The 22,323-nt window shown below is 44.1% G+C and overlaps 1 protein-coding gene across 1 annotated transcript in view; it reads left to right on the forward strand.

Moving 5' to 3' along the window:
* The first annotated feature begins 2,921 nt into the window (after window positions 1-2,921).
* Window positions 2,922-22,323, forward strand: part of zmym2 (zinc finger, MYM-type 2) — a 36,909-nt gene continuing 17,507 nt past the window's right edge. Inside the window, exons 1-8 of the mRNA XM_083921084.1 lie at window positions 2,922-2,949; window positions 9,891-10,628; window positions 11,044-11,212; window positions 13,505-13,659; window positions 14,565-14,713; window positions 15,387-15,549; window positions 18,289-18,501; window positions 20,486-20,636. Of these exons, the coding sequence (XP_083777210.1) occupies window positions 9,906-10,628; window positions 11,044-11,212; window positions 13,505-13,659; window positions 14,565-14,713; window positions 15,387-15,549; window positions 18,289-18,501; window positions 20,486-20,636 (1,723 nt within the window). The 5' untranslated portion in view covers window positions 2,922-2,949; window positions 9,891-9,905. The remainder of the gene's footprint in view (window positions 2,950-9,890; window positions 10,629-11,043; window positions 11,213-13,504; window positions 13,660-14,564; window positions 14,714-15,386; window positions 15,550-18,288; window positions 18,502-20,485; window positions 20,637-22,323) is intronic.

Consider the following 22,323-nt stretch of genomic DNA (forward strand, 5'->3'; position numbering starts at 1 on the left):
ATGTCGCTCACTACCTTGAACGCACCTGATCCGCCATATTAAAAACCGGGATCATGACTTCAGTCCACTTTTTGCCTCCGTGCTGCAGAAAAGCACCCAAACCAGGCCATCACGGTTATTCTTATGATCCATAAGTGTCCTGTTGTGCTCACTTCATGGTGACCCGGGGGCTCTCACAGGTATTTTTTAATCCCCTTTGACATTTCCCTACAGGGACCTTCTAACATGTTGCTTTTCCAACACTAATCTGGTTTATTGGTTTATTTTTATGTGTTTTGGGGTTTTTTTTGGGGTTCCTCTTGCGCGTCTGGATGAAATTACGCGAGGAAACCCGATGTTGACGCGAACCACATGAACCCTCTCAACCCGGGATCCGTCCCCCTGGCTGGACTCGAGCATGTGTGCTTCAGTGCAGGCTGTTTTTTTAAAAGAGCCTTTCATTAAAGGTGCATGCCACTGCACAGCCCGGTCTGCAGTCACTCCACACGGGCACACACGATATGTATCGATACGGTTGAATCAGCCTAATGGAGCAGTTTAATTGCCAACCATGCAACCCCCTGATTGCTCCTCGTGCGCTTGCGTAAAGATGGAAAAAAGGGGAAGAAGCACGAATGGATGTCGTCAGAGAGGATGTTAAATGAGAGAGGTCTCACTCTGCCTCAATTTCACACAGGAGCATAAATGCAAGACTTAAAGGACCGTGGCAGTGTGTTTGGTGGTTAAACTAAAGCCATAATGTCACTTTATAGAGATGCACTTTAAATAAAAATGTTATTTATAGGGTAGAATATAGAAAAAACCTCCAACCTTTATTGTAAAACTACTAATATCCTTATATGCAAGACTTAAAGAACCATGTCAGTGTGTTTGGTGGTTAAACTAAAGCCCATAATGTCACTTTATTAAGATGCACTTTAAATAAAAATGTTATTTATAGGGTAGAATATAGAAAAAACCTCCAACCTTTACTGTAAAACTACTGATATCCTTATATGCAAGACTTCTCCACCGCCGCACAACTGTAGGAAAGTGTTAATATCGTTAAGTGGTGAAGCAGTTCCAGTGCAGATTGCTTTGAAAAGTTTGCACTTGGTTGGATTGGATGACCTTGAATTTAAAGTGTCTGACATTTTAAATATCAGAACCAATGGCTGCCGGCACGACAGGAAAAATACATCACTAAATCAGAATCACCACACCTCACGCACAAGTTAAAAAAGCACTTTGTGTACTATGAAGTGCGTGCAGTTACATCAGCAATCTTTTTAATTCAATTCAATTCAATTTAATTTATGTTGTCGAATCATAACCAAAGTTATCTCAGGACACTTTACAGAGTAGGTAAAGACCACACTCTGTGACTTATTTTTGATTTACATAGACCCAACAATTCCCCCGTAGAGTACGGTGGCAACGAACACCTTCACTATAACAGACAGGAACGTCAGACAGACCCAGCTCTGTGGAGGACGGACATCTGTCTGCACCGGAGAGAGGAAGAGAAGGAGAGAGAGAGAGAGAAAAGACGGACAGATGGACAGAGAGAGACAAAGACAGACACAAAGACAGAGACAGACACACTTCCAGTAACTATAATAATATCTATAGTAATGTGAATATGACTCATATGTTATGGCAGTTAATACAGCAGAATAGTAGAAACAAGCACAGCTAAGGTGATAGATTATAATAGAAGCAGGAAGCCGGGGAAGAAGTTGAATTAGTAACATGCACCGATGAGACATGAATGATACAGACAGAGAAGCTCAGAGGATCAGGAAAGTATTATCCCCCGGCAGAGTAGGCCTATAGCAGCACAATTAAGCAGAACAAAATCAGCTTCAAAATAACATTGCTAAGGGCTCTTAAGTCCTAGCTGTAAGCTTTATCAAAAAGGAAATAAATAAATACAAAAGATAATGAATCATAATCAGAAATCAGAATCAGAGATACTTTAATAATCCCAGGGGGGAATTGATTTCCAGCTACACAAACCACATATTCAACAACAACATTATACAGATAACATATATTTGTAAAAACAGAAATATAAAGATAGACAGATAGATAGATAGATGGACGGACGGACGGACGGACGGACGGACAGACAGACAGACAGACAGACAGACGGATAGATAGATAGATGGATGGATGGATGGATAGGTAGATAGGTAGATAGATGGGTAGATGGGTAGATGGATAGATAGATAGATAGATAGATAGACGGATAGATTGATAGATTGATAGATAGATAGATAACTTTATTAATCCCCGAGGGGAAATGATGTCATCGTAGCAGCGGTACAGAGCAACCAGAAGTACTAAAAATAAGATAAAATATAAAATACTAAATATGAACAACAATAAAATAAAATAAAAGTGCAGTATCGCAGATAAACACTATATTTCAATGTGTTATGTGGATTTTAATGTGCAAGAGAGAGATACAAATTTCAGCATTTCAGTGATACAAAAACCCCAGTATATATACCTATATAAAAACAGTATATATACCTATATAAAACAGTATATATACCTATATAAAAACAGTATATATACCTATATAAAAACAGTATATATACCTATATAAAAACAGTATATATACCTATATAAAACAGTATATATACCTATATAACTATGTAAAATATCAAATGTACAATTGATAAGTAGGCTATACAACCTAATTTCCTAAAAAAAAAATCTTGCAATATATCAGCTGTATCAATACTTGTCTTGATATTATAATGTGGATCAAAATAATAAAAAAAACAACTAATAAACCGACGTCGTTGCGTCACGGGAGTCGCACCCGTGACGCAGTGACTCATCCGCTCAACACACGATCTTCGAGCGGAAAGTGGAAAGTTCTCCGTTCTGCGCATGCGCTCCCCGGGATTAATGTCAAGGCACAAAAGTGGCGCTACACTGTTGCCAGCTTCTACTCCGGTAAGAGCATTTCACAGACGTTTTTTCTCCTATATTCCACTTTTACGCATTCATTGGGTCAAAGTTTGGGGAACTTGTGCGGGTCGTCAGCCCCGCGTGTGCAGGGACTCAGCCCTGGGGAGACACACCGGGGCACGGGAGACACATTTAGTGCACAATAAACAGTTAATTTGAACAGATTTTCCTGCTCTGGTGCGTGCTGTGGCTGCAGCCGCCTCTAGTCTCCAGTATTGTTCAGTTGGCTCCCTAATGGCGGACGGGTGCTGTTTTCCGCTGGGGGGAGGAGGAGGAGGTGGTGGAGGTGGAGGGGGGGGGGTAAATGATATCTGTGGTGTGACTATTAGGGCTTGTACCCGGCTTTGGGTCACGGTGACTCCCGGGGGTCTCCTGCAAACGCGGCGCGGGGGGATTGTCTTTGCGCCTCGTTGTTGTTTACCACCGCATGACACAAACGGAGACAGTTCATGTGATACGTAACGCACAGGGCGCCCCTGGTGGAGGACGGCTGTAGGTGCCGCTGATTGCGCCAGGTTGGACTGCGTGCACACAGGGGTAACTTTCCAATTAAACCCCCCAGCGTCACAGGTATCCTACAAAACGGGCTTTTTATCCGGGTTCCTGGTGTGCTTTGGCGCAGCTGGCGTGTGCGCGGCTGCAAAAACAAGTCAACTGCACGAGAACGCGAGAAAGGGGGGGTTGTATACTGAAACCACACGTTGCCAGGCTTTAGAGATCGTGTGTATCTTGTGCGACATTTAGCGGCATTCTCAATACATTTGATGCAAGTCATTTGTTTTAGTGATATTCTAACAATGGCGCAGTCTGTGCTTGTTCTCCTCCCCTCCGGGCCGACGCTAATCCAATGGCTGTTTGCGCCAGGAAGGGCAGGGGTGGGAACGGAACACCCTGAACACCACGTTTCTTCTGGATCCCAACTTGGAAAGCCAGCCTCCCTCCCTCCCTCCCTCCCCTCATTTACCTGCTTATTTATGGGAGAGTTGCGCAGCTCAGGTAGTTCTGTGTTTTTCCTGTTCTTTGATTTAAAGTTTTGGTACATTCTCTCCACAATTTCTCTAAATGGTATTGCTGTAAAAGGGGAGAAGGGGGGAAAGCTTGGATCAGGTCGTGTGATAGTCTCCGCGGTAACCGGGTGTTTGGTCCTCGTCATGGATCTGAGCCCCTGCACAGTGTTAACATCCAAGGGCACAGTTGGAGGGGGACTCCAGTGGCCCTCGGCAGCTTGGTACAGGCTGTCCTTCAGTGCTGGTTCTCTAACGCTTCACAGGAGAGCTCATCAGCTGCGTGGAGCTCAGGATGGTCGGGGTCTAGTGTGTGCATTCAGATGCCAGGTAACCGGGATGGACTGTGTTGTAGACCATCAGCTGGCTTTGAGGGGGGGATGCTCCTGTGGCTGCGCATTACGCATCACTTCCCAGTGACATAATCCTTATATAATAATCTCAGTCGGGTGTTTTTTTTATTGGGAAAGTGTTATTTAGTCGGTTATCTGCGCAACTGGCGCAAACGGCTGCGTGCCTCCAACCACGTGACCTGCTGGGGGGGGGGGGGTAATGATGTCAACTTGCGCAAACTGACAGCGTTGGAAAGGTAGAGGAGCACCTATATGTAAGGTGTTGATGTGGCTGGGGTTGTTTCTGGCGCAGATTTTCAACTGCTCGAGTGTTTTATTGCACGGAGGGAGGCAGTCTCTCTCTCTCTCTCTCTCTCTCTCTCTCTCTCTCTCTCTCTCTCTCTCTCTCTCTCTCTCTCTCTCTCTCTCCCCCATCCCATCTCCCCCTTTCTCTCTCTCTCTCTCTCTCCACCTGGTGTTGACGTTAGGAGCAAGATTGCATGTCAGAGCTCATTAATGCAGGACCCTCGTTTCCCCCTCGCATCCACGTGAATGCAGCCTGGCTCTGCATTGCAGTCTGAAGTGAGTCTAGACCAGGCTATTTCCCCCCTCAGAGCACTCCTGAGTTGCTTTGCACATAGATTCCCTCTGTTGGTTTAACTCTCAGAGCTGTGATGCATTTCTGTTTTTCTGGGCTTGGCTTTGGGGAGGTGGTGCACACGGAGAAGGGGCTGCCTCTGGGTCTTTTGACATCAGTGGACTCCACGGTCACAGACACACAGACGCTCGTAACCCTAACACACAGGGCCGGGTTATATCTTCTAAATTATAAGCCTGTGTAAGAGTCACACAGCCAGCCATCCTGTTTTCGAACAGTCAAGAACAACCCATTGATCTTGAATGTCATGCTGTTTCTGCTTGTGCTACTTCCTGTCACATGGTCACCGTGAGCAGCTCTCTTCCAGCTCTCAGTGTTTTACAGTCACGTAGATCCCAACAGTCATCAAACAGACCTCCTGTGTGCAGCTGTGGTGCTGTGTAATGACGGCATGCAACCTTTTAATACAGAAAGTGCAGAGTTTGATGAACTTTCACACGAGCAATTGACATTTCTCCCCTACGTTTCTGCAGAATACATTGATGTTTTGATTTGAAAAGAAGCAAATACACAAAACGTTCCGTATTTTAGCTCCTTTTGATCTTAATTGCAGTAAAACGTGACTTACAAAAACAGGAAGTGATGTTGCGCTTCAGATAAAGCTTCAGGTATGGCTCATATCTTTAAATGAGGACTGTTTCTTCACATGTGATGATCAGTCATAGTAGGACATGGTCTGTATACAGTGGGTTGGGTTTGACACAATCAGTACATCCTGCTATTCTGTATGTGTTTAAAGTATGCATATGTTCAATGTATAGATATAATGTGTATATATATATATGGATTTTAATATATATTATATATGAGTGTTACGTGTAGTTATAGGCCGATACATCCACCGGTTGATATTATCGGCCATTATTTGTGTTTTTTAGGTGTCTCTGTATCGGCCGATGCAGGCTGCTGCGTTCCCCGATAGTTGTTTCCCGGCGTTATTTACAGACGGCGTCCTCAGGCAGCTCCGTGTTGCTGGAGACACCTTTTTTAGGTTCAATTAATGTTCCTTTTTTTAAAACTTGAGACTTGTAACATTTGTTATCATGTCATTTTTAGGATGTAAATTTAGGGAGTCGGCTCCAAATATCGGCTCAAGAAAATCAGCATATCGGTCGATCCCCAGTAACGTGCAACTGAAACATATAACACAGAAATCGGTGCTTGGGGTGATTTAGAAACGGTGTCATGCCGTAGTTTGTCCAGCAGAGCGTGGTTAGCAGTGATACTGAACACACACCACTGATCTTTAGTGTCTGTCATGGTTTTATTGATTCTTATAGAACTGTTAGCAGGTAAATACATTATATATAATGTATAATAATGGTACATACTCTTTAATAAAGTAATTCATTTAGGAAAGCAGTCTGCTGAGTACATTTGCAAAGTCCTATTTGCACAATCCGCATAGAAAATGTCTATTTTTATTCATTTTTTAATGCTTTCATCATGCCAGATTTAAAGTGATGCTTTACTACAGATCTGTCGGATAGATAAACTAACGATGAGTCAACAGAATTGACTCTTCCTCAGCTAATAATGTCTTTAATCGAGGACATCTCCAGCTCCGGTAATGTAATGCATGTTGGATGCACCCCGCAGTGCTGGAGCCAAAATGGCCGCCGCAGTAATGTCAAGGCAGTGACGTGGCTTCCTCCGCAGTGTAGACTGTGCTCTGTTGAAATCAGGTGCTTTGTGTTCGCGGTGACTGTTAGGTAAAAAGAACATAGAGCTGCAAGCATCATTGCCTGCACAGGAGCGTGTGTGTTTGTGTGTTTTGTGTGTGTGCGTTTCTGTGCTGCAGCTGTCAGCCGTGATGTCACATGTGGCTTACAGCCCCCCCCCCCACACACACACACACACACACACACACACACGCTGCTGTGTAACATGAAAGGGAGATTTTTGACAGAAGCAGATCAACACAGAAAGTGCAGACATCCCCAAAAGTGCTTTAAATAGGACTCTGCACGTTGTTATGTTGTCTTGAATATTACGGCGATACTTCAGAAACCCACATTTAGTAACGTTAAGCTGTTAATAGTTACTATAGTAACTCTGCATCACAGAGGTTTGACGTCGAGGAGATTTTAATTTGGTGTCGGCCAACTCGGCAGCACCCAGATGTCGAGCACAGAGGACGGGTCCCTGTGGTGGTGGTGGTGGGCCTTACGGTCTCCACGGCAACCAAGGTGTAGCTTCACCAGTTGCCGGGGGCAACCGGAGAGCAGCTGTGTGGCGCCATTCTGCAGGGGGAGGGATGTGAAAGACAGCAGGTGAGAGGAGGAGTGCTGGGCGGTTAGGAGGTGCAGAGGAGATAAAAGGGGGACGAGAAGGAGGGAAGTTGCTCCGCGGTCACGTGGCAGTTTTGAGTCTTAAGTAAAGGTCGACCGATACGTGTGTTTCTGTGTTGATCTTTAGAAATCAGGGCAGCTGGTATAGGATGCCCTGGTGCCATATAATCATTTTTCTCTCTGTCTGATAAAATAAAACAGTTTTAAAAAAAAAAATAATAAGGGATTTCTCAGCCATCTAATTAACTATTAAAAAAATCTTATTTCTTCTCTTTCTCTCAGAATCAACTTTAATAGTTAAAGTATGAAAACCAGGAATTAAACCTGGTGATTCTGTGCACAGCGTAGGCAGACAAGTATATAGATAAACATATAGAAATCACAAAGAATACACTAGATTTAAAACATTTACACAAAGAAAGTAGGTGTGAATGGTTGTCTGTCTCTGTTCGTCTCTATGTGTCCTGTGATAGACTGGCGTCCTGTCCAGGGTGGACCCCGCCTCACGCCAGATGTCAGCTGGGATCGGCTCCAGCCCTGCGCGACCCCGACAGGGACAAGAGGTTGAAGATGAATGAATGACAGAATTATAAATACAGAACGTATAATGTAGAATAGGGATCAACCGATTAGCATGAGCCGATATTTGGAGCGGACGCTACTTTTTCTCCCTCAATTTACATCAACAAATGTTACGACTCTCAATTTTTAATAAAGGAACATTTATTGAACTTTAAAAGGGCGTCTCCAGCTACACAGAGCTGCCTGTGGACGCCTGTCTGTAAATAATACTGGGAAAAAACTATCGGCCAACACAAGCAGCCCGCATCAGCCGATACGATACACCTAAAAAACGCAAGTATCGGCAGGCCGATGTATCGGTTCATCACTAATCTAAGCAACAAAGACAAAATCACAACATTAGTATTACATTTTTAAAGTAATTTATTCTATAATTCCATTACAGTTGATTATATTTTGAACAAAAAACCCAGGTGATTGAGGGAACATGTGGACATGTTTATAGCAGCCTCATGGTAGTAAGAGTCCAAGGCTCAAAACATTGAAAGTATTTCCCCAAAACTGTCCGGAAGGATGTTTTTTGGTGGTTTGTGACACTGTTACATGGCAGATGGCCGTAATCTAAGAGTCCATCATAATAATACTAACACTCTACATGCGCAGACATGTGTGATGTGCCCGTGTGAGTGGGTTGAACCTGCTCATGGGTTGGCCGATTATTTCAAAAAAGCAAAAATCGGACCTCTAGTCTTAAGTTGAAGATGCATCTTCAACCCCATCAATATACAATACTTGTCAGAAGCAGCACTGGGATCATTTCAGACAGTTTCCTTGTGTTTAGAGATCAAACGACAGAAGGTTTCAGGGCGGATTTTTTCAATAATTCTCAAGATTTCAGAGCTGTACACGCTCTTCAAATCAAATCAAGGTTATTTATACAGCGACGAGGAGCTGACGCGGTACAACGCTCGCAATAAAGCTTCCATCATTATGATTCAACAGTACGAACACTAAGAGGGGAAGAAAGAGTTATCAGGTTTTAGGATTCGGAAAGGACTAAACTGTTCATATTAACTTGATACGATGTTTCCCTGCATTGTAAAGTTAACAGACAAAAACAGAGTGTGTAGGAAAGAAGGGAGAAAATATTGAGGATACTTGTGTCGTCCTTCTGGTTGTTTTTTTTGTACCACCACCATTTTTCCCTCTGTTTCTTCATCGTAAATCACTGCACAAAGGACATTTTTGATGTGACCTCAATGACCTTTAGTGAGGTATCTACCTACAGCATCACTATGGCGTCCATTTTGCCTCCAACTATCAAGTTAAATGAGTGTTCTAGCTGTGGTAGCAAAAAATTACCAACTTTGGTGAAATAAAGGGACGTTTTAAAGGGTCAGTTCAACCAAAATGCAGAAAAACTCCACATTAAACAAGCTGATATCCAGCAATGCACATTTTTTTTTCTTAAATCTATGAGCTCAATAGCTGAGACAGACATCTGAAGCCCTGAGCGACTACTTACCCAAACTATCTGCATGGCAATATAGGTGATTTGAAGATGTGTAATCGTTAAAATGATGCAAAATGGCTTATTGTATATATTTTTCTGTATCATTTCTAGTGCAATGTCAAAATACCAGCAGCCAAACTATATAATATAGCAATATTTATTTAATTTGGAAGGCGCTTTGCATTCTGATTCTTGTTGTTTATGTTTATTTCTGCATAACTAATTGAGAAAATGCTCTGTATTTTTCATTTGTCAAGTTTCTAATTCTCACAGGAGTTTACAAAAGCAGGCTTTACCGTGTGGTTATTTCATATAGACTGTTTGTTTATTTATTGAATTGCCAGAAAGCATGCGATATTGTGATTGTAATGAAAAGATTTTGGCCAGTCTTAATGTGTTGACCACCAAAAACCAGCCCATGATGACACGGACACAGGGAAGGCGGTAGCCAACAACGACAATGAGTCTTGAGGAGGCGTTATAGGGGGGATCTGGCGTCTGGGGATACCTGTGTTACCTGTACAGCTGTCAGGAGATAATTAACCAAACCCGCACCAGCGATTGTTTTTTTTGTGACATCTAACTGACTTTTGTTTGCATTGCCAGGTGGTTGCCTTAGCGATGGACGGGGAGACAGAACCAAACCCTGCCGTAGCAGAAGAGGCAGGGGAGCGGGTGGAGCCCATGGATGCCACTCCCTCCCCCGAGCAACAGACCACGCCCCCCCCAGAGGAGGCTGGGGAGGAAGTTTCCATGGTAACAGGAGAAGATGAAGAAGATGAAGCCACAAAGGAGGTTGGCACAGAGGACAATGATGATAATGATGTTAATGATGATGATGATGATGATGTGGTTCTCGTAGGGGAGAACGATCCCCAGCCTTCTGCCACAACCCTTCCCCAAGACACGCCCAGCACAGACTGCCTAGAGCCAGCTGCTGCCGTGGCAACTGTAGACATGTCCACGGCAGAGATGACCCCCAGTTCTCCTGCCTCGTCAAGGACATCCACGGTGGAGGCGCCTCCTATACCTCCAACCGCAGAGGCAGAGCCCATTGTCATTGACGATGAGGAGGACTCTGAGCAGAAAGACACTTCCTCCTCCTCGCCAGCGCACCCTGTTGGCTCCTCGGGGTCCCACTCGCCAGGTGCGCTCAGCAGCACCGAGCCAGATTCAGAGATCAGGATCGCCAGTGTCACCACGCTGGGCTCCAGTAGCCAGAAAGAAGGCTCCACTGTTTCCGCAGGGAATACGCCGCCACATCCGGTGGACGTCCAGGAAGACATGAACCTGATGATAACCTCGGTGACATCACTGCAGGGCGAGGCGGCGTCTGTCACAGCGGTGAGGCTCACCAGAACTTTGTATTCATTCTTGCTCTTGCATAGTTTACATTCACCTCTTGTTTATTTTTTCTCTAGTTATGTAAAAAGAAAAAAGTTGTTTTGCCTGCTGAGTGGTTTCAGGAAAAGTTGGATCTTCTGTTGTCTGCTGGTAAACGTTGGTGAAAGCAGGTGTTCTCTTCGGCATGGCAGGTTAATTCTTGGCGACGTGCATAATCTTTGCTTTGTTATCTTTGTTGTGCTGACATTTAATTCCAATATTCACTCAGTTGCACTGGCAGCTCCTGGTGTAATGAGGTTTACACTTCTACAGACTGCACAGCATATGGCCCCGTCGTTTTTGGGTTCCTTATCATCTTGGTCCTAATGTTTTGTCACTAAGGAGAGAAACTAACCGAAGCCACTTGTCCGTCTAGGCAGGTGAAGGCCAGGCAGAGGAAAACGGTCTGCAGATTAGCAGTGCGTTCAGCCTGAATCCCGACACCCCATCTGGTCGACCAACAGCCTCCTTCAACCCCGGGCGGGGCTCAGGCCCCATGGGCCAGCTGGTACAGAACGGAGACACAGGGACGCACAACAGAGCCGGTGAGGAATTTATTATGCACCAAAAGACATTTAACTTGGCACGTTCTCACAAATACAGTGTAGCTCCACATTCAGCTCTGGTCAGTTGCAGGGTTGCAAACCTCGTCAAAAACTGAACATGGTGTTTTTTCTTCTGAGCACCAGCTTCTTTTTTTCCAATTATTCCCATTGAAGAGAAAGCATATGGGGAGAAGGTTCTGAATCCAGCGTCTCTTATTTTCCAGAGCGCTAAGACTCTTTGTGCAGCCGCTCCAAGGGCTTCTAGTTGAAAATCTCTAAACTTTTCAGTAAAGCGCTGGTGTCACGGCGCTCCTGTTCAGTAAACGATCACAACAAAGACAGAAAAGCACATGTCTGGCACTGAACGTTGCTGGTGAGTTGCTTTTATCGCGGTACGTTAAGTCAGCTACCTAGGTAATGTTAATATTGTTATAAAAACCCACGGGCAGCGCTTCAAAGCACTGGGTTGAAGCGATCCACAGCGTCCTGCCAGAGAAAAACTCTTTATGGACACAGGCCCTAAGGGTTCGGGATGCTTTATGAAGAATAGAAAAATCATCTTTTTGAAACCGTGCCAGACCCAGACACGGTTAACTCCTCTGTCAACATCAGTATCTGTCTCTATGAATTGTGTGAATTTGCTCGAGCAAAATCCACAGTATTGCAGACCTATGGAGAGCATGCATGCACGGCTTGAATAACACCCAAGTGGGCCATCAGACACTTTTTGATTTCACGCTGGGACGATCCCGAGCCCTCACATACTGTCTCACATAAGTCTGAATTGATAAGGTGGGACCTTGGGGCCCGACCTGGGACAGGTTTATGTGCCAGTCTAGCTCCACACAGACTCCAGATGGTGCTGTTGACTGCAGTGCAATCTTTTCTTTTTTTCACAATCACATTTTTTTTGCAGCCACTTCCTGCTGCACAGCATCCAGCTCTCCAACCACAAAAACAACAAACCCTGACTTGACTGGAGAAGCTGTGTTTCTTACAGAGGTGGCAAACGGACTCATATACTGCACTTAAGTAGAAGTACAGATACATGTGTAAAAAAATACTCTGGTAAATACTCTGACTTGTGTCATGGTCCTTGTGTCCTTCCTCCTGGGAATGCGTATGATTGCTGTATGTTTGAGGAGGTCAGAGGGGCTTCTGTCAGTCTGCCCCAGGGAATCTGTGACCACTATCGTAGTTTACCTCCACCACGTATGTCTGTGTGAATGAATGGAACCTGGACTCTGTAAAGGGCCTTGAGTACTGAGAAAGGTGGGGAATGTCTTGCTTCTCTGAATCTTCTGAAGCATCGCCGTCAGCAATAATCCCCGCTTCGCTTCCTCTCTCCACGCAAGCGAGATTCCTTGCCTCCATGTCGCTGCTACAGTACAAGTTCTCCGTTCTCTCTCTACTGTTCCGTCACTCACTCGCACCCCCCCCCCTCCCTTTTTCCCTCACTCGTTCATCACGTCTTTTACGTATGCTTTTACGTCGTGTCGTCATCTGTGGAGTTTTTTTTTTTTTTAAAAGCCTGTTTTTGCAATGTAAGCAGTAGAAAGTACATATTTTTGTGTAGAAATGTCAGGAGTAAAAGTAAAAAGTCATCAGAAAAAAATAAATATTCAAGTATTTGTGCTTCATTACTTGGCACCTCTGGTTTCTTTAGGTTCATGGAGCTGTAGCCTGAACAACAACTGTGATTGGCTGATTGTCAGTTTCACCAGGATTGTGAAACAGTTGTAAAAATGTATATTCTATCATCTGATTGATCAAGATGCTCCATTATGGCCTAATGATTAAGGGGCAGTCCACATACCTGCTGTGTCCCTCCTGGATCTGTACCAGACGGGGACCTTTAAATGCACGTCTGATCTGGTTCTCATGAAAAGCGTGCAGCAAAGGTAGAGACTTTCCAGACTTCTGAGATTAGAAAGGACAATGAAGAAAATATAATGACTCACTTGTGAAATATTCCCTACGACCAAGAGTATGCGGACACCCAGGATTTCAGCCACGAAGGCCGACTACTGATGTTTTGGTGCTGCAGCCTGACTCGCAGCTGGTGTTTCTTCGGCTGTAGTAGGAAGATTCCCCTTAAGTGCAAACCCAGAGGCCCAGCCCAAACCATGCTGCGTGCTCAGGGCTGTCCGCATATGTCGCGTATTATAGAATGTCAATATTAATATGTCCGGAAGCACTGTTGTTTTATTTATTTATTATCAACTCAGAAAGACAAATAAATGTACGACGATGGAGACAACTGTTAACTTAACTTTTTTCTTTCTCTTTTAGACTCGTGGATCTCCCAGTCGGCTTCAGTCCCCCGCAACCAAAAACAGACGGGGGTCGACTCTCCGTCACCGGCCACTTCCCTTCCCAAACCTCAAGGCCAGTCTTCCTCATCTACGTCCTCCTCAGGCTCCCAGCCACAGCCCAGGACAGTCAAGGTAATCCACTCCACTGTCCATTTGTAGTAACATTATGTGCAGGAACGCATGGACATGGCAGACAAACTGGACATGTTTGTTTTATTTTACAACCTATATCCAGAGTTTACGGCTCAGTTGTCCATCCAACTTTTGTATTTGTATTTAGATGTTTAATATTTGTTTTGCTATCCTGTTTCTCTACATACATACATATTCTCCCAAACATCACTGGAGCAGATTCAAATGTGTTTCATTTATTTACATTGAAACAATGTGTGCAATTAAACACTTAATTTCCTACATTCATTACCTTGTTTATTTCCTTTTTTTATAGTAAAGTTTCTGTGTTGGCCTGACTCTCTGTTCCAGTAGTGTTTGGTTGCAGTGAATAACTGTATTTTTGAAGCAGTTTGCACAATAGAAATAGTTTGTTTTTCTTACTATTTTCCTCTTCTCTTGTCCCTGTTTCTTTCACTACCTAACCGTGTTTTCCTTCGATTGACTGGGAGCTGACATTTGTTTAATTGAAGGTGTGCAAAATGTTTTTTTTGACTCTCTGTTCCAGTAGTGTTTGGTTGCAGTGAATAACTGTATTTGAAGCAGTTTGCACAATAGAAATAGTTTTTCTTACTATTTTCCTCTTCTCTTGTCCCTGTTTCTCTCATTACCTAACCGCGTTTTAATTCGATTGACTGGGAGCCGACATTTGTTTAATTGAAGGTGTGTAAAATGTATCGATCCAAAGTCTACACTCCCTTTGGATCCAATGATAAAAACTGTTTGCCTGACTGAAATGTGTCTGCAGTGGCTGCACAGGAGGATGCTTGCTCTACCGGCAGCTAATACAGTAAAGTCGTAGATCTCTTATTGCCGTTGTAAAAACTTCCTCACAGTTAAGTCGTTGTTCTGTTTGTTCTTCCCAGGTGACGTGTGCCAACTGTAAAAAGCCTTTGAAGAAAGGCCAAACCGCCTACCAGCGTAAAGGCTCCACACACCTGTTCTGCTCCACCACCTGTCTCTCCGCCTTCTCACACAAACCCGCCCCCAAGAAGAGCTGCACCATGTGCAAAAAGTGAGTCCCGGCTGTAAAACCAATCTTTACATTTCAATTTCAGCAACAGCAGTGGCAGGAAGCATTACGGTTTCACGTTATCCGTCCGTCCCATTCGTGTGAACACAGAATCTCAGGGTTTTTCTTTAAATGTGGCACAAATGTCCACTTGAACTTAACGATGAACGATTGCCGAAGGTCACCGTGACCTCACGAAACACATTTGGCCATAACTCTTGTGCGTTTTTTCAATTGTGTCAACTTTTCACACAAATTGGATCAAATGATAAAGCGATGACATTTTTTTATCCCAGCTTCCCTGTGACATCGTCATGTTTCTGCTCATTGTTCAGCGGCATAACTCAGGATCAGGAGGTGGAGACGTTTGGCTGGATGATGGATTTGTGACACTTATCTTGAAACCGGTCGTTCTTTAGATCTTCTACCTTTTTGATTAAATTCATTCAGTCTTTGCTACATATATTTCACAAGTCTGAGAGTGGTTGGCGGAGGCGTACACACGCAAGGTGGTAATTCTAGTGTCAGTGAATTTCCAGCACTTTTGGGTCGTCTGTCCCAATTATTGATTTCCTTTTAACTCATGTCCTTACAAGTCCGAAACTATCCTTTTTATTAACTGCTGCACATTTCCTGTCGCTGGTAATTGATCTGTGCTCTGTCATGTGTTTTTCAGGGACATCACAAACATGAAGGGCACCATTGTGGCCCAGGTCGACTCCAGCGAGTCTTTCCAGGAGTTCTGCAGCACGGGCTGCCTGGGTGCATACGAGAACAAGCAAAACCCGCCCAAATCAGGCCTCAAAACCAAATGCACCGTCTGCGGCAAGCTCACAGAGGTCAGTCCGTCTGACACACTTTGCAGGGTAAACTTGTCCCTTATCACTCTCAACATGTCTCTATAATCCTGACAATGGAATGAATAATTGAGGGTAAAAAGTAAGGGAAACAACCTGATTGCAGTATGTATAGAAGTGTGTGTGAAAGCCCACAGCTGTTTGCATCTGCACTGAAGTATGATCACGGCTTAATGCAATCTGGAGGTGTCTGTAATGGCTCCCTCAAGGTACACAAAACATTACAAACATCTTCAATTTAATGCAGGGAGTCTCAGAGCTGCTTGCATGGCTGAAGACTCTAAAGCCCTATTCAGACGGGATTAGTTTAATGTGGGGGCGTGGGGTAAAATAGTCTGACCTCAGGACGTCTGTAATATAAGAAATCCCTGTATTCTATCCGAGGCGGGAGGGGTTTCTTGATTTACGCACTACGTCACCTCCCTGTCGCCATGTGCGTGCTATGTTGCTTCCTGATTTCATAAAATGAAAGGTTGAATATGTGGAATCTTCATTAAAAGCTATATTGTTTTTTAAAATAATACACCCATGGGGCATTTTGAGGGGTAAAGAATGAAAATATTGCTTTTCCATAAAAGGATATATTTTGTCTGAATTAATATTTTTTTAAAAATGGTGACGGATGTGATGGGTTCAAACAGGCTCAAACAGACACCAGTCTCCTGTAGGCTACTGGACCGCGGATGACTAACATGGCAACCCGAGTGCTTGGAGTTATTTTGTCGTCGTTGTTGCGACTACGATCTTGAGACACCAGATGGCGGTGTTCTGCTCATTCTCCATATTCAACCTTTAAGTAAACAGAAAACTAAAGGACAGAATTCATCTCATCTCATCTCATCTTCAGCTGCTTATCCGGGGTCGGGTCGCGGGGGCAGCAGCTTTAGAAGGGGACCCCAAACTTCCCTTTCCCGGGCCACATTAACCAGCTCTAACTGGGGGATCCTGAGGCGTTCCCAGGCCAGTGTGGAGATCTAATCTCTCCACCTGGTCCTGGGTCTTCCCCGAGGCCTCCTCCCAGCTGGACGTGCCTGGAACACCTCCCTAGGGAGGCGCCCAGGGTTCATCCTTACCAGATGATCCTGAACCACCTCAACTGGCTCCTTTCAACACAAAGGAGCAGCGGCTCTACTCCGAGTTCCTCACGGATGCTGAACTTCTCACCCTATCTCTAAAAGAAGTGATGAGTTCTTCTTCAAGGCCTCCAAAATAATGTGGAAACTACGTGTTGACAGGATATGATGGAATATAGACATGTGTTTTACAGAGGGTCGTATTCGGACGGGTTTATCTTAGGTATTTTTTCCGGATCATTTACAGAAGGTAAAAATGGCCGTATTTTTTATTGACATGGCGCGTTCGGACAGGACCAGACCCTCTGGTAAAAATGACCTTACCCCAGATTCCATCCGTGACCCGACCCCGGATAAGCGGTTGAAGATGAGATGAGATGAGAGCCCAGGTTCCCACATTAAACTAATCCTGTCTGAAAAGGGCTTTAGTCTTGTTATGTTTCACCTTCTCTTCATTCTTTACATCCTCGCCTTGGATGTTTGTTGGATATTGTCTTTCTGTTTACTCGCCCTCGTGTCCCTTTTTTGTCTTTCATTCCTGTCCCTTACGTTGTCTTCTTCTCTGTCACCATCTCATCGCCTGTTTCTCTCCTTTATAGTCTTCCCCTTCAGTCTGCTTTCATTCAATATTTATCTCTTTCATGTTCCTCGTCTGCCTTCACCGTTCTTTCGTTCACTCTCCTTTCTTGCCTGCTTGCTCTCTGCTCTCTATTCGTGCGTTTCAGTTTTGCATCTTGGGGCCTTCAGCTCAGGTCTCCATGGCTACAATGTGACAAAAACAGTCTCAAAACTGGAAAATAGTTCCTACAACGTGAAAATGGAGCGTTCGTTAGTTAGTTAGTTAGTTGTTGGCTGGCTTCTAGCTCCGTTACTATCCAATACAAATTAATGTGAATTAACCTGCATGTGTGCTACGGCTAACCAGAACTACCGTCACCTAGCAACCACAACTATCTGCATTTGTGTCATCTTAAATCATTTGCATTATTTATGCCCCCTTCCTGATTTCATTTACATATAAAAGCAACTGCAAATGGCCGCTGCCAAACAGCGCTCAAATGGACAGTACGCCTTTGTATACGTTAAAAAAAACATTTTTCTCTTTGCCATCATTCCCTAAAGTTTTATCTTTAAATGATTATTACATCAGCACATTGTCATGAGTTGCTGTACGGGCTGTCCTTGGAATTGAAGCGGCTTGTTGGACACGTCCTTCAGTGGTGTTGTGTGTTTTCATGCTCAAATTGTACCTGTGGGCTGGTTCATTTTGCACACCTATGTTACCTTTTTGAAGAACGAGTTATTCTGTTGCACAGGGAACATACATGCAAGAGGCTCTGGACAACTGAAGCCTCCATTGCACTCCTCTAAAATGAAGTGAAACCAAGTGTGATGCAAAAACATGTGTCTCTCTGACTGAGGAGAGATTATAAAGAAAAGTAAATGAAGTTTAGTTAATCGGGCTCTTCTTCTGCATTTCTCTCAATTCAATTAAACTTCAATTCGATTGGCTTTATTGGCATGAATGTTATATAAACAATATTGCCAAAGCATAACTTATTAATATGTAAACACAAAACAAAATTATCAGATCAAAAATATACAGTTCCTTGATTGCATTTCTCTCTTGCTCTCTCTCTGTCCACAGATCCGGCACGAGGTTAGCTTTAAGACTGTGACCCACAAGATCTGCAGCGACACGTGTTTCAACGTTTACCGCAGGGCCAACGGGTTGATCATGAACTGCTGCGAGCAATGCGGCGATTACCTGCCCAGCCGAGCGTCAGCCAACCACTTCCTGCTGGTGGACGGCCAACAGAAACGCTTCTGCTGCCAGAACTGCATCAGGGACTTTAAGCAGGTACTGTAGATGCAACTGCGGGCCGCAGGTGTGTAATGTACGCCTGACTGGAGTCTGTGTTTTATTCCACCAGCCTTTAGGTTTCTGTTAAAGTCATTTAGCCGCGGTGACCCCTCCTCCTCCTCCTCCTCCTTAATGTAAATACAGTAAAATGACCTTGTTACCCCTCTTACTTGTTTTTTAAATATAAACTTTAGTTAACAAACTGTTGCTGTAACATAAGTGTGCATGCCAATAATAATAATAATAATAATTAAATAAAAGTGAGACAGCAAATGGTCCTTGAATGGACGTGAGTGCGGTTGTCTCAATACATTGATTTAAACTGGATACAATACTGTAACGTCCCTCAGGGATCAGCCAGTGAGACTTTATCCAGTTTGTTGCGCTTTATTTTTAACTGAACTACTGTGGGCCGCAGCTGACGCCAACAAACAACAACCTTCTAACCCTCGGTTTTACTCCTCTTTCCAACTACAGGCTCTATTTTTCCCTGTAGAAGAAGTAACGTGCGGTGCATGTTGAGATATACGACTGCGTGAAGCGTGCCGTTTCATTTCCATGTGTGTGTTTGTGTAAAGAGCCCAAAATGGCTCCTATTTAGCGACACGCTTACGACCCAGAGTTTCAACTCAAGGCCATTAGTCACGCAGGAGAACACGGGAACAGAGCAGCAGCCAGAGAGTTTAACGTTAACGAATCAATGGTTCGGAAGTGGAGGAAGCAACAAGACGACCTCCCCTGACTGTTTTTTTACGTTCCCTTTAGCGCAGCTTCATCTAATGGATGCAGAACGTAACCCCAGCCTCGACTGTAGCGTCTGTTCTATGCTCCTTATAATGTGGGGCGCCTTATAGTGCGGAAAATACGGTATTTTAAAAACAAATACTCTGACTTTTTCAATACTACAGCAAAACACCACTATCCTCATTCATGTTTTAAGATGCTACAACTTATATACTTAGAACGGAAGTACAGAGAGTCACTTTTAGTAACAGTCCCGTCCTGGTCGTGATGTCCGATGGTCTCACTGAGGCACCTGCAGGTTTTGTACATAAATTAGTAATCTCCAAACGATGATTGCACCTCTGGACCTCTTTTAAAACCTCTTTATCTGAACACGTTTCAACTAAGTTGTGTTGCTAAGCAATATTAGCCAGGAAGTAGATGTTGGAATTGTATTTGTTGCTTGGCAACAGCAGCTTATTGGATATGTTCCACTAATAAGTGGAGGAAAGTACGGCGTCTCATTTGTGGTTTTAAATTGAAATCAACTGTGAGCTGGTGTTTCTCAGACTAACGCTCAGACGGATCATTAAGTCATACAGTTGTATGAATGTATTTATTGTATAAATAGATAAATAAAAGTGAGTGTTGCCAGGTCTAACACATATTTAAGATGCATTTTATCAAGTAATGGAATAAATGATTTCCAGGACTGCTGGTGCTGCTGTTAGTCACTGTGATGATAAGGATGATAATAATTGGGGCGGCTGTGGCTCAGTGGTAGAGTGGGTCGTCCTCCATTTGAGAGATGGGCGGTTTGATCCCTAGCTTCCGTGGTCCACATGTCAAAGTGTCCTTGGGCAAGACACTGAACCCTGAATTGCTCCCCGTGCTGTGCATGGGTGTGTGAATGTGGTGTGAATGGTTAGATCAGATCAGATGGTCTGTAGATGTCCACCGCCATCAGTGTGAATGTCTGTGTGAACGGGTGAATGTGACAAGTAGTGTGAAAGCGCCTTCAGTAGTCAGAAGACTAGAAAGGCGCTATAAAATGCACCTTAAAATGCTTGGAAAGTGCTTGAATTTAACTTTGGAAAAGGTTTAAGAACCCTGAGTTTAAAAAAGCTTAGTTTTTTTAGCTGACATTGAAAAATTTAATGTGTCTTATCCATGAGCTTTACCAGTGACATGTAATAATCTTGTTGTCACTGCAGAACATTGTTTTGATGCGATGTGTCCACTCTCTGGTTGTCCACAGGCCAACAGTAAACTAGCGAGCTGCCTAACGTGCAAAACGTTGATCAAGACGGGCGAGGTGCTGCACAGCCTCGGAGCGGGCGGCACCATGGGCTCCTACTGCTCCGTCAACTGCATGAACAAGGGCAAGCTGGCGTCGACTTCCTTCATCAGTGAGTCTCCCGACTAGACGACACAGAAACGGAACTTTTCTGAACCACAAACTTGAAATGTACCTTTCACTTACAACATCTGACACAGTTTTGCCAGAACAGGGCCTTCAGAAAGTTCTGCACAGTTCCACAGGTCCTATATTAGGTTCTGAATATGTTAGGGATACAAGGTTATGTTCTCAAAGCTGAGAGGGCACTGGCAGAAACATAAGCATTTATCATGGTACGGGCTCTGTAGCCTAATGTTTGTGTTGGGAATTAAATTATTTCCCTGTTTGTGTGTTCAGATGATTTATAACTGAGTTGACAAAGTAGCAAAAAAGCTCCTGTTAACCTGTTTGTTAGTATTCATCCTAGAAAACATTGAACGCATATGAGGGGAAAAAAATGGCCCATTCATATTATTATTCCCAATATTCTGATATATTCTGAATGTAGCATTTCCAGATTAAAGCTGCAGCATGTGAAAAGCAGATAAAACACAACAAAGCAAAGTCCTGCAGCTTTTCTAAAGCCTGAAAACTTCTCTCAGAACACTTGAACTACAAAATGCGGAAAGATTATTCTGGATTTTTACTGTATCGCTAAAAATAAACTGCCTTTTCTTTGGACATGTATGCAGCACATTTAGAATCCGCAGCTCAGTTGAAGTTTTTACCGCAGTTTACGACAGTCAACGGCCTCTTCCTTGTTTACGGTCAGCTCCGTGCGTTGCTATGGTGGTTGTTCATAAACTAATCACCAAGACTTGGGTAGAGATGCTAGCCTAACTTTCATCATTTTGTAGATTGGGTCTGGGAACCACCCATTCATTTTCCCGTATTTGAGGCGTGTACTATCGCCCAGAGCCGTTAATTGGGCGCTACAAATGTCTATCTAATGCGTCTGTACGTAGCCTTCGGCCAATTGTATCAATTATACCAGATGATGTAAGTGAAGCGACAGAAATTTGACGAGGAAGAAGGCGATGGGTCAGACATTCATGTGTACACGATGGCGTTGAGCGACTATTGCTGTTTGTGCAAGACAAACATGAGGGAAGAAGGGAGCGCTGTATATGGAAACTATACAGACATGTTGTTTTTTTGGCAGTTTCAAGCCTTTTATTAGATAGGACAGACAGGAAATGGGGTGAGAGAGAGAGGTTGAGCGAAGGGAGTTGAGGGGTTGAGCAAAGGGCCGCAGGTCGGAGTCGAACTCGCAGCTGTGCCTCGAGGACCATCAGCCTCTTTACATGGGGCGACTACTCTAACCACTCAGCCACTGGCCGACCCTATAGACATGTTTTTTTTTTGGGGGGGGGGGGGGATCGCACAGAGATGCGTTCCGTAGATGTAAACAAACTTCAAGCTTCGCCGTGTCGCATAGACGTCATCGTCTTGGGGCCCCATCCCCGTTCTGGGATTGGTTCCCTCGCTGAGGTGAAAATCGGATCCATGGAATCCAGGCTGCTGAGCAGGGCGAACTGAAATGGCGCGCAAGGCACCATAGATGTACCCAGGCTACAGAGATGCCTGCCCAAAAGAAAAGCCCACATTCTGGTCGGAAGGACAAACACACCTACTTTTAAACATTATGAAAGATTTAGTTATCAACAGGTCTCTGGATATATGCAAGTATCGCAACGCCGACCTTTTCAAGAAGGTGGTCGAAGGAATGAAAGAGGGAATCTGAGTTTGCATGGCCA

This window comes from Echiichthys vipera, assembly GCF_963691815.1.
Source record: "Echiichthys vipera genome assembly, chromosome: 10".
NCBI lineage: Eukaryota > Metazoa > Chordata > Actinopteri > Perciformes > Trachinidae > Echiichthys > Echiichthys vipera.